The following is a 12,786-nucleotide window of genomic DNA, read 5'->3' on the forward strand; positions in this document are numbered from 1 at the left end:
GGGGAAAGACCCAAACAAGACCTACTTCAAAGAGTCAGAGCCTTTCGGAGAGCGTTGGGATGACGCCTGTCACAATGCCTTTTATAAGATCGTTGAGTGCCTGATTAATGCCCCTGTGTTAGCATTCGCCGACCCTTCTAAGCCCTACATTTTGCATGTAGATGCTAGCATGAATGGCCTTGGCGCCGTGTTGAATCAGGAGCACCCAGATGGCCTCAGACCAGTGGCCTTTGCCAGTCGTAAACTTAGTGGTCCTGAGCAACGCTACCCTATCCACCAGCTGGAATTTCTGGCGTTAAAGTGGGCAGTGGTGGACAAGTTCCATGACTACCTGTATGGTGCTAAGTTTACTGTAAGAACCGACAATAACCCGTTAACATATGTCCTTACGTCAGCCAAGCTAAATGCAGTAGGACATCGTTGGCTTGCTGCCCTAGCCACATACGACTTTACCGTCCAGTATCGTCCAGGGCGTCACAATATTGATGCTGATCTACTGTCCCGGCAGTATGACAAAGAGGCTGGGGGCTGGACAAACATTTTACCGTCGGGTATCAAAGCCATCTGTCAGCGAGCTTGTGGCAATGAAGCACACGTCAGACTAGTCGAGCAACTAGGGGTTCCAGCAACTGTGGTGCCTGAAGCCTATGCCTTCCCGGTGAACCTAAGCCTAAGCACCATCGACCAGCTGACCCCGAAAGACCTACAGACAGCTCAAGATCTAGATCCAGTGATTGGACCTGTGAAAAAGATGATTGAAACCAACCAGAAACTGACTCATACTAAGAGCGATCCCCCTGATGTCGCCTTACTCATCCGTGAGGGGAGCAAGCTTGAGTCACGGGATGGAATACTCTACAGAGTAACAAAGAAAGTGTCTGGAAGGAAGATTAGACAGCTTGTCTTGCCTGAAAGATACCGGATCGTGGTGTTAAGATCACTACACGATGAGTGTGGGCACATGGGAGTGGAACGAACCACCGAACTGATCAAAGACAGGTTCTACTGGCCGCGTCTGGCAAGTGAGGTGGAGCAGTACATCCGCACCTGTGGAAGATGCATCTCTAGAAAGACTCTTCCTCACCGTGCCTCACCACTAAACCAAATAACTAGTGATGGCCCCTTGAATTTAGTCTGTATTGACTTCCTACAGATAGAGCCAGATTCCAAAGGTACGGCTAATGTCTTAGTTGTGACAGATCACTACACCCGCTATGCACAGGCATTTCCTACCAAGGACCAAAAAGCCCTCACTGTAGCGAAAGTCTTGTGGGAAAAATACTTTGTGCATTACGGTCTACCTGCGCGGATACACTCTGATCAAGGCCGAGATTTTGAGTGTCGGTTGATCAAGGAGCTCCTGTCCATGCTTGGGATCCGTAAGTCACGTACCTCCCCATACCATCCGCAGGGTGATGCCCAACCAGAGCGATTTAACCGAACTCTCCTGGCGATGCTTGGTACCCTGGATATAAAAAAGAAGCAATGTTGGAGCCAGCACATCAGTCAGCTTGTACACGCGTACAATTGTACTAGGAATGATGCTACTGGTTACTCTCCATATTGTCTCATGTTCGGGAGAGAAGCACGGCTGCCAGTCGATATCTGCTTTGATACGTCACCCGACGGAGAGGGTGAGTCATCTCATCTGCAGTACGTCGCCCAGATGAGAAAGGAGTTGCAGAGTGCCTACAAGCTAGCATCTGAGGCAGCTACAAAGAGTCACCTGAGAAACAAGTCATACTATGACCAGCGTGTGAGGGATTTGCCCTTGGGAGTAGGTGACAGAGTCCTTATCCGGAATGTTGGGCTCAAAGGCAAGCACAAACTGGAAGACCGATGGAAACCAACACCATATGTGGTGGTGAAGAAGCTGCCGAACCTGCCAGTGTACAAGGTCAAACCAGAAGGCTCTGGTGTAGGCATAGTCAAGACTCTGCACCGAGACCATCTGTTGCCCATAGGTTACCTGGTGCGGATGTCCAGTCCTCCTGATGATACAGGGCCTGTCAAAAGAAAACCTGTCACCAGATCGCAGCATGCCCGACGGAGTCACAGACCAGCTACGTCTGCTGATCAGTCTTTGGAAAGTGACACAGACTCATCAGGCGAAGAGTTTGGAACTAGCCATAGTCCTCAAGCTTTGGATGTGGACGAGGTCCGGAGGCACCTCTCTACAACCTTTCAAGCCCCTAATGATTCGGAGAGCCAAGAGGAGGAGGACTCTGAAGCCTCGGATCAAGCGGCTATAGAAACTGATGATGAGGAATCCCCTGAAGGCACAGCACCTTCTATGGATGACGAGGAACCCGCTGAAGGCACTGACCCTTCTAGAGTAGCATCTGATGCAGAAGAGATGAGTGATGATGCTGTGGAGGAACCGGAGCCAGATTCAGAAGTGGGAGAAAGCTCAGTCCCTACACGCGTCACAAGGAGTAAAGAAGCTCCTAGTAGCAGAAGGTCCCACAGAGAATCAAAACCAGTCATACGATTGACTTACGATAAGCCTGGTGACCCATCCAATGAACCAGTTACCATTATGCATCGTGGAATGGTCATTGAGTTCAAGCTAAATCCCCAAGACACCAGAAAACCAGTTAAGAAGTCTAAACCAAGCCGGATGTCATCTGAGGATGATAGAAGGAAGCTGAAGAAGAAAGGTGTCAGATGAGGGCATCTTGACGGTCAGAAGGGGGAGGGTGTAGCCCAGTCTAAAAACTAATCTCATAATTCATTTAGACTATAGGCTTAAATTCATGCAATTAATAAATGGGTTAAAACATTTAAAACATTATTCTAAAAAGTCTAACGTCATATGGTTTAATAGGGTAAAATATATATGGAAGAATGCCATGTATTCAAATAGGAAACTAATCCCCAGTCCTTTGAGTTAAAACCCTGTAATCAGTGCAGAAGGGCATAGTTTGTTTGAAATGTACATGGCCCAGCACATGTCTGTATAGGCTCACAACCTATCTTGTTAGCAGCATGTGTCAATCTTGAGTTTCTTTTGTTTTGATTTGTTCGTGCTTAATTGACAGCCAACCAGAGTCCAGTCCCAGGTGGAGGGGTGGGTTCTCCAAGCCTGCTAGGGAACAGGTGTTTCAAATGAGTTAATCAGCCTACTAGGGAACAGGTTTTCTAAATCAGACAATCAGTCATTCTACCAGAGACAGACAGAGTGAGAAGTCACATTTTGTGCAGTGTGACCTGTGTGAAGAAAATGACAGTTTGTAACCTTGGTTGACGACAAGTTATCCTGTGGTGTGAACTGTGTTGATCTACAAGAGGTAAATATATGCCTGTAGTGTTTCTGTGCTGTAACCAAAGTGTTGGAGTGAAACAGTTAATGTGTTTGTTAATCGCCATAAGCAATTAGCACCTTCACAACATTCAAATGGCTATGTATTGTATTGTAAATGCAATAGCTTGGCATTATATATGATTGGTTAAGTACAAGCTACAACTATCTCTTCATGATATAGCATATGGACTTGTTACTTAGCTGATATATTTGCTTTAGGATACTGACAAGTGTGAGCTTCAAGACTTTGCCCTGCTGAAGAGTGACTGTCCTGCTGTTTCTTCTGGAGTGTTTCATCGTGTGTCATCGCCACTGTTCCCTTTGCTGCATTCCCCCCATCATGCGGTAACCCCTCACCATTCCCCTTCTAACCCTATACCTGGACTTGTGAGTGAGTACTGTACTGTGCACGTGCATTTTTATTTTTTGCTTGGTGAACAAGTGAAGCGGCCACCACCGTTTGTAGGCCTCAACGCACCCAAGCTACAACTCAGGCCTGCAACGAGCGTTCAGTTAGGGTCACTAAAAGGACATTGAGTTGCAGTCAGGTGTGTGTGTGTGTGTGTGTGAGTGCGAGTGGGGCCCATTATTGTGTGTGACCTGTTATTTGTTTATCCACATTTATTCACAATTCTTGTATGCTTTTATTTTATGCTGCATTGAGAGACTATTGTTTTTTGGTGTAATAAATACCCCTACCTACATTAGGTAGTTAAAGGTAAAGTAACCTTGTTGTGTCATAGCTCGTAGAGAATTCATGTATGGTAATAATATAATTCATGTTGATTAATGCTTGTTTAGAAAAGTAGTTAAAAGCAGGAAACAAGTTAAAAACATACTTTAAAGGAGTATAATTTCATTATATTCTAACTTTATTTGGAGGCACCAGCCAGTTGAATTAAAATTAAATAAGTACAGATTAAAATAGTTAAAGAGTTAGACTACAGGTAGTCGCGCCATTTTATTAAAACGAACCCAGGCCCCGCCCAGAGTACTACTACACAAGAATCCTCATAGCTACCTGGGACGGGTGTTACACACACACACACACAGATTATACCTGCCCAAAGATTATTGGGCAGGTATAAAGAAACCTTGACCATTACAAAATGTCTTTGGCCTACAAATATATAAACTTGGGTCAGTGCAATGAATGGAGGAGTCTGATTTTACCTTCCCAGAGTAAAACTTCTTTGGTAAGTATATTTGGTACCCAATATACTTCTAATATCTCATAATAATATCTAATAATCTGATCCTGATAGCATTATTGCGGACGCATGCGCTGTTGCCCACTACAGACGAACACCAAAACTCTCGCCCCAAAACAGTCACCCCGGGGGAAATCCGGTGGTATTCACCTGGTATTCCTAAACGTAACCTCATTAAACTATGCCTAAACCTTATTCCTAAACGTAACCTCAGTAAAACTAATAATATGGCTAACCCTAAACTTATTTCTAACCTTATCCTCAGTAAAACAAATACAGGAATACAAGAACCGCTGGTCAGCGAAAAGAAATGGGGGCGAGCGTGTTTTGGGGCGAGTTTTCCGGTTATATTATATCGATGGCACGCGGCTTGAAGTTGCAAGAGATTCTCTCCGTGGAGTAATTAAACACCACAAACTACACGGATTACGTTGACACAAACACACTGGAGTGATAGAAGCACTTTATAAGAAAACTAGCACTTATGTTGATTTAACGTTAGTAGGCCTGTATGTGTTTTATTGTTGGACATGCGGCAGGCTTCTTCCCGGTTTGACGGATCTGCTGAATCCCTGAGTACCTGCCAGGGGAGTACATGTGATGGCCCCATGAAGACAAAGCCACACATTTGCATTCCTATGGGCGAGGGTCGATTGGCTGTGCCTGTGTGTCTGCGACGGACTATGAGCTCAAGGCAGTGGCAGCCTGAGCCCACGTATCTATTGTGTGTGTGTGTGTGTGTGTGTGTGTGTGGGGGGGGGTGTTCTTTTTTCATTCTAAATTTTAATCGGCACCCCAAGGCATGTCACGCGGCACAAAAAGGTCCGCCGTGCCGAGGTTGGGAAACGCTGGCCTAGAGGCCAAGGAAAATCCTTTGCCCCACATCTACCTTTTATAGCGCCACCATGTTGCCACTATGTTGGAGAGTTGGCCTTAGGCCATATTGTGTGTACATTCTGCAAATATAATTTTTGACACCACTGGGTCTCCAGTTATTGAAGTCCTTATTCAATTAATTATTTTCAGACCAGTGGGTGGAGTCCAGACTGCAGGTGAAGATGAACTCTCCAGACTCAGCCAGGGACATTTCTATTAAACAGGAGGAACCTAAAGACCACCAACTCCTCAGTAAGTTTCATGTGCACTCTCTTTCTTTCTTTCTTTTTTTTCTCCTTTTATTTCTGTTCAGTTGAATGTCTCATTTTCACTATAAGGTAATCATAGCACAAACATCTTGACATTGATAATATCCCAATATGTATAGCCATCATAACAACACCTCAATACATCCAAAAGCACATCCTCTTATGTGTGAATCAATGTAATGTAGGTCAGCTACTGTAGGTTATTGTGGACCAGCAATGTTCGGAATTCGCCAATCAGGATGGAATATGAAAAATCAGACGGATCCATCTTGATCACTTGACTAGATAATGTGTACCGATTTGCATGATGTTTGGGCAAAATTTGAGTTATATAGTGGGTTGTTGTTTAGCAAAAATCTGCCTCCTGGTGGCGCTATAATAGGGCAATGTTAAAAGGGTGGCATTTGTTCCTCAATGTAGTGCGAATGTAGCCTGGTAAACCCTCCCTCCGGAAATCTCATTTCTATTTGATTCCTGGAGTGAGTCTGGCATGAACCGCCTCTCTGCAATATTGGCTGTGTATGCCAAACGGCCGCGCCTATCAGCGTCGTCGCTCATTGTTCTGTGATTGACAGCTTACGTTGGCCAATCAGGTGGCCTCTAGGAGTGTACATCCAAAGTTTTACACAGATCGTTGCAGTTTTACCTAGTTATAGGTAAAAACAGGAATTGGCCTGGTATAGCGCCACCATAAGGCTGATTTGAACATTTTTAAGTGCCATTTCTTCCTCGACCTAGTGGGAATGCGCGTGCAAAATTTCACGGAAATCGCATGCTGTGTTCATGATTTGAGGCATTTAGTTCAAAATGGAGCACTCTTGCAAACTTTGGAAGCCAATCTTAGGGCGATCAGGATGGAATGTGAAAAATCTGAAAGACCCGTTTTGTTTAATGTCTCGGCCATGCCTTTCGGCCTGGCGGAGACAAAAAGAAAAGAGGAAAAAAGAGTGCATAACTTTAGTAACCTGACTCTGCCAGATGGGGGCGGTATTGACTTCACAATACAGCCTCCATCTGGACTCGCTCAGACAGTAGAGCTGCCCGCACCACTGCATCTTCGAACCAATCAGCGGCTGCTAGGGGCGGGATCATCCAATCACCTGCCAAGCAGCTTGAAAAAAAAAGGGAGCGCCCCTTCATCGATTGCGCTACCGAGGTACCAGATTGAAGTAGCCTGTGAAACAAATGTGACACAAGCTTTTTCCATCTGGCAGAGTCAGGTTATAACTTTAGAGCTTTGACAGGCTTTTTCTCAGCTTCTTGATTTAAGGTTCAACCACTTGAACTCTAGCATCCCTTTTCTGGGTGGAACAATAGGGTTAGCTCACATAGGTAGAGGTCATTGCTTCTTGCCTTGCCCAGGTGTACTCCAGTTATCGGTATGAACCAAATGGACCCTTAAAGCTTTTATTATAATACAATATAAATTATAATGTATTACAACTATGCTAAATCTACTACACTATAATGGATAATATAAATTATTATAAAGTATTAAGACTATGATAATTATAATTCAATATAATATATTATAACTGTGATTATAAATATAATCTATTATCATGTATTACAACTATATCCTAGTCAAATAAAAAGTCAGTGAGTTATCAGTCATTATGAAGTGTTTGGCCCCGTTTGGCCTAGCTCAGACCTATTCTGGAGTGGTGCCAAAATAGGCACCCATTTCAGACCCCTTTGACACCACTAAGCCCATGACCTTGTAGTGGAAACGGCTGCACAAGTAGGCGGAGTGGTGTGGTGCCATGCCAGTGGATATCCGGCTTAAATTATTCTATCAGATGTGAAAAATATCTTTGGCCTACTGGCATTGTGCAGACATTTGGCGGAATTGGCGCTGATCGGTACAGCGGTTTCTCAAGTTCGCCCCGAACACACAGACAGATTCAAAGACTCACAGAACCATTTCTAGATTTTAAACTACGACCCAACTTCACGGGTGGAGAAGTCTCTGTTTCATGATGTCATGCCGGTAAAGGCAAGAGCTGTGATTGGCCTACTTTTGAGGAGAAATACATACATACTGTACGTATAGGTGAACCCTGTTCTATACGGCTTGACCCACAGCCTAATTTACCCAAATCAGAGCTGATGTGTGAAATTTTATGGTTTAATATTGTTTCATAATTTGATGATTCAAATTTGCTGTAACAACATTCACTTGTTTGGTAAAGTAACTAAATATTTAGATTCAAATTAGTCAAATTATTTATTTTGCTAAAACCTTGCTAAAACATGATCTTTCGGAATTTCCGTTTTCATAAACACCTGTAGTTAGTAAATGTTTGGTCAATCAAAGTAGTTGATAGCTCACTTTCTACAGGGAACATGGACGATAGATGTACATTTTAGGAATCCAGTATTCACTGTCATGTTATATTTCTGCAGACATCCTGCACATGGTTGTGTGTAAAGAGGAGGTTTCTCCTGAACAGGAGAGGAGCCCCAGTCTGCTCCAGGAGGAACCAGAGCCTCCACACATTAAAGAGGAACAGGAGGAGCTACTTCAAAGACTAGAGGAGCCCGATGGACCAATGTTGACATTACTAGCAGTGAAAAGTGTTGATGATGAAGACATCTCTTCACACTGTTCTGAAGTTGAAGTCAAGCTTGAATCTGACACTGAAGTCACTGAAGACAGTGATGATTGGGAGGAGACCAGTGGAGGTCAGTCAGTGTTAAACACAGGAACTACGTGTGTGGGGAATACTGGGAGTTGGTATGACGACTAAATTGGGGAATAAAAGAAAAACAATTAAATCAGAAATATTAACAAGGAAGCTGTAGTGCTCCTAAACAATTGACTTGTTTGATGATGGAAGCTTTCAAGTTGTATTTGTGCTCACCATTTTTAACCTGCTTCTCCCTTCTCTCCCCTCTCTTTCTCTCCCCCTCTCTTTCTTTCTTTCTTTCTTAGACTTCCTGAATTACAGACATCGACCAGATGGAGAAAAACCTTTCCACTCTACACAGTTTGACAAGAGTTATAGTCGGTCATCTCACCTGAAGACACATCAGCGTCTCCACACACGAGAAAACTCTTTCCACTGTAGACATTGTGACAAGAGTTTCAGTGAGTCAGGTTCCCTCAAGAAACACCAGCTTATCCACACTGGAGAAAAACCATTCCAGTGTAAACACTGTGACAAAAGTTTCAATCAATCAAGTCAGTTGAAGACACACCAGCGTATCCACACTGGAGAAAAACCTTTCCAGTGTAAACTGTGTAACAAGAGTTTCAATCAATCAAGTCATCTGAAGGCACACCAGCGTGTCCACACTGGAGAAAAACCGGAACCCGGATAATTCCGTTTCCGGTGGTGCTACCGGAAACGGAAGTGGATCGAACATTTCAGAAAGTGCACTTTTCAAAAAACACCACTTCGCGTAGATCTACGCGATTGGCAGGTGGCGGCTTTAAATAGGTTTGCGTAGATCTACGCGATTGGCAGTCAATGTGTTTGGTAACACTTTGTATTTTATTTTTTACCCAGAGGTATTTCAAATTGTTTTCCTGTTATTCAATTATACTATAATAGATAGAGAATGTGACTTTGCACTATTGAAAGTAAAAGCTTTAAACCACCCAAGATGGCGCCACCTGCCCATTGAACTCTATTGAACGGTTCCACAAGCTATATAAATGACCATGCAAACCATATCAATTGTATAAGGTAGAACAGTTTTACTAGAATGTTAGTTTTTATATTATGATGTCTTTTTGCTATACATGCCCAATGAATGGGGCACTATTTCAATTACTTCACCTATTAAATATCAGTTAAGTGAGGGGAAAAGTACTTGAATGTATTTTTTATGAATTATGACAGTAATTGTTAACACTAAATGGAAGGGCTATGATCATTATTAAGTTATATAACATATGATTGTGATGTGATAGCAAATTAAAGCCTGTAGAAAGCACACACACACACACACACACACGTTTGTTGTATGTTGTATGTTTCATTATGCTTTAAGTGTAATGGATTATTATTAGGAAGGAAGCTTCGATCTCTTAACATTACTATATGTTGGATGTGTGGACGAATTTAATCTGGAGGCAGGAATCAGAAGATTCAACTTTAGTGTCACATCACATGATTACAGATGTAAAAGAGTGGGTGAGATACAGTGCTGTGCAAGATGTTTAATTATGCTATAAGTCTGATGGTTTATTAGATTAAACATGAGCTATGATGTCTTTAATTGTCTTAACATTACTCCATTTGTCTGGAGGCAGGAATCAGAATCACCATTACAAATGTAAAAGAGTTGAGTTGGTGAGATTCTCAATGTTTGCAGTTACAGGAAGAGTTAGAAAATTAGAGAATAGCGAAGAAAAGAACACAGAACAAGTAATAAAACAGGAAAGAACAGGTTGTATGTTTAAGTTTGAGTTTATTTAGGATCCCAATCCTGGAGTCCACAGATAAACAGTCGTGTCTGCAGCCAGGACTGATTAAATAGGAATGGGGTCCATTTTTATACTTTCTTGTGGCCCTATCTCTTGGCACATAATTATATGAAATCTCATGATCAGTTACACCATTTTAGGTCAGTCTGACCCAGTGCAATTCATCCATTATAATTGAATTGAATGTATCATATGTGACAGTGATATTTTAATGTTTTTTTTTTACAAATATTTATCATGTAACATGGTATGTTGGTATATATGTTGTATCCTGCATTTCTATGAGACGTGATCAGACCTGTGCAGCATTATTCTATACATTACTTTTCGGATTAATCCAAAAATCTTTTTTTTAAATATATATCAACGAATCAATCAATTACTTTAGCCCTATTTTATACTATGCTGCACAACAGTGTCGTGCAAGACTTGTGAAAGTAACTGATCTACAAGCTCAAAATGCATCACATCGTGACACGTTGTGAGCTTGTAGATCGGCTCTCTTCACAATTTTTTAAAGCTTAGGACGTTTTTTTTGGGGGGGGGGTGGGGTTGCAAATACTAATGTTCCCAAAATAGCGATCGATCATTAATTGATAAATGTATTAAATTATTGATTATTTTTTATAATCTATTAAATGGATTAGTTGGATTAACTGTTGCACTCCTAGATGAATGTTCTCTTGTCTACAGGTCTGGAAGGTCACATACTGTAGTACTGTTACTGTATATAAACAATTTATGGACAGTACCCGAGACCAACAGTAGATAGATAGATAGATAGATACTTTATTGATCCCCGAGGGGAATCGCATCAATACACTTGTTTTGTTGCATGTTATTGATTTCACTATTGTCAATGAAACACTACATCAATGTTTTATAGCATTACATAGGTGCAAACTAAATGAGCAGAATTTGTACTCCGTCCACCTTAATGTTAATTTGATAGGCAAGTGAAGGAATAGGCCTTGATACAAGACTGTCACATATATGACAGTCTTGGAGTTAGTTCCAAACAGTCTGTGCACTTTTGCCCTTTTTGGTCCGTACGTCTACATAAACGTTCAGATTCAAATATAAAGTGCATACCTCATGGCCACGGATGTTACAATTATGCACAGCCTCTCAGAAGTACCTGTAAATTCCGTATTGTTCAATAAAAAGCATTTTAATCCGATCGGTGGCCATTTTCTCATAGACCTATATTGTATCAGAGTGCAACACACCTCCCAACCGATGGGGTTGCGCAGTTGAAGCATACGGAAGAAATGGCCATTGATTGGATTAAAATACTTTTTATTGAACAATACGGACGTTATGGGTACTTCTAAGGGGCTGTGCATAATTGTAACATCCGTGTCCATGGGGTAAGCACTTTATATTTTAAATCTGAATGTGCACTATGCAGATGGGCCTTAAGTGCGAAAGTGCAAAGACTATTTTGAACTAACTCCAAGACGGTCATATCAGTGTATGACCATTGACTGTCTTGATCCAAGCTGTTCTCATGTGTTACTAAATGATGCAATGTGTTGTGAGCGTGTAGATTGGCTATTTTCAAATAGCCTATGTATAAAATAGGGCTAAAGTGGTTAATGTATGTGTTTTATAATATAATAATTGGAAAAGTAACTAGTAGGCCTAACTAAAGTTGTCAAATAATTGCAGGAGAGTAAAAAGTACAATATTTGCCTGAGATGTAATGGAGTAGACATAAAAGTATTAAAAATTGGAAATACTCAAGTAAAGTAAAAATGCCTCCTAATGGTACTTAAGTACAGTACTTGAGTACATAATTACTTCAGTTTCCACTACTTAATGGTGGAAAGTAACTAAGTACATTTACTCAAGTACAGTACTTAAGTACAATTTTTTAGGTACTTTTACTTCAATGGAGTATTTCTAATTTCCAATTTTCAATACTTTTACTTCTACTCCACTACATATCAGAGGCCAATATTGTACTTTTACTCCACTACAATTCTTTGAAAACTTTAGTTACTAGTTACTTTCTAGATATAAATGACTATATTATAAAAAACACATTAACAACTTTAGCCCTGTTTTATTCATAGACTATTTGAAAATAGCAGATCTACAAGCTCACAACGTGTCGCATCGTGACACGTTGTGAGCTTGTAGATCTGCTATTTTCAAACATTTTAGCACCTTTACTTTTTGTACTTTAAGTATATTTTGAAGCCAATACTCTTGTACTTTTTACTTAAGTAACATTTTGAACACAGGCTGGAGGGACAGACCCGTCCCTCGATAGAGACACACGGGGACTACAAATTTCACGCCCACTTTTGAGACAGCGCCGCTACTCGAGGTCCGTTAGAACGATGAACTGCAGCTGCCAATGCATTCCCTATGAGAGGATATGAAAGTTAGCCTACTTTTAAAATTATCCTGCATTAACTGAAGACGATATTGATTTAAATAAAAATATGTTTCCAAATGTATGGAGTGTCTTTGTCAACATATCTTCTTGTTTTCTTAATAGTTGATGTGTTTCACATTTAATTTGCCACTTTAACGAGTTACCCATAATGCTAACACAGCAGAGGGTAGACAGCAGACAGGCATTTCAGTGACATCACTGTCTTTACGAGCGCCGAGCGCCGACCGACAGCGTACCCACTGTAGAGGCAGGAGAGGCGGTCGCCTGCCCAACTAAGATCTCGC

At 41.6% G+C, this 12,786-nt stretch overlaps 1 protein-coding gene across 1 annotated transcript; it reads left to right on the plus strand.

Annotated features, from left to right (window-relative positions):
• Nucleotides 1-5,573: 5,573 nt before the first annotated feature.
• On the plus strand, nt 5,574-8,984 carry LOC308081050 (uncharacterized protein; the record flags this gene model as incomplete). Its single annotated transcript, XM_080457454.1, has 3 exons — nt 5,574-5,643; nt 8,067-8,345; nt 8,596-8,984. 3 exons carry the CDS (start codon nt 5,574-5,576, stop codon nt 8,982-8,984), a joined length of 738 nt encoding a protein of 245 aa, XP_080313580.1.
• Between the last annotated feature and the right edge of the window lie 3,802 nt (nt 8,985-12,786).

This window comes from Gymnoscopelus braueri (assembly GCF_963280865.1).
Source record: "Gymnoscopelus braueri genome assembly, contig: SCAFFOLD_48, whole genome shotgun sequence".
Classification (NCBI taxonomy): domain Eukaryota; kingdom Metazoa; phylum Chordata; class Actinopteri; order Myctophiformes; family Myctophidae; genus Gymnoscopelus; species Gymnoscopelus braueri.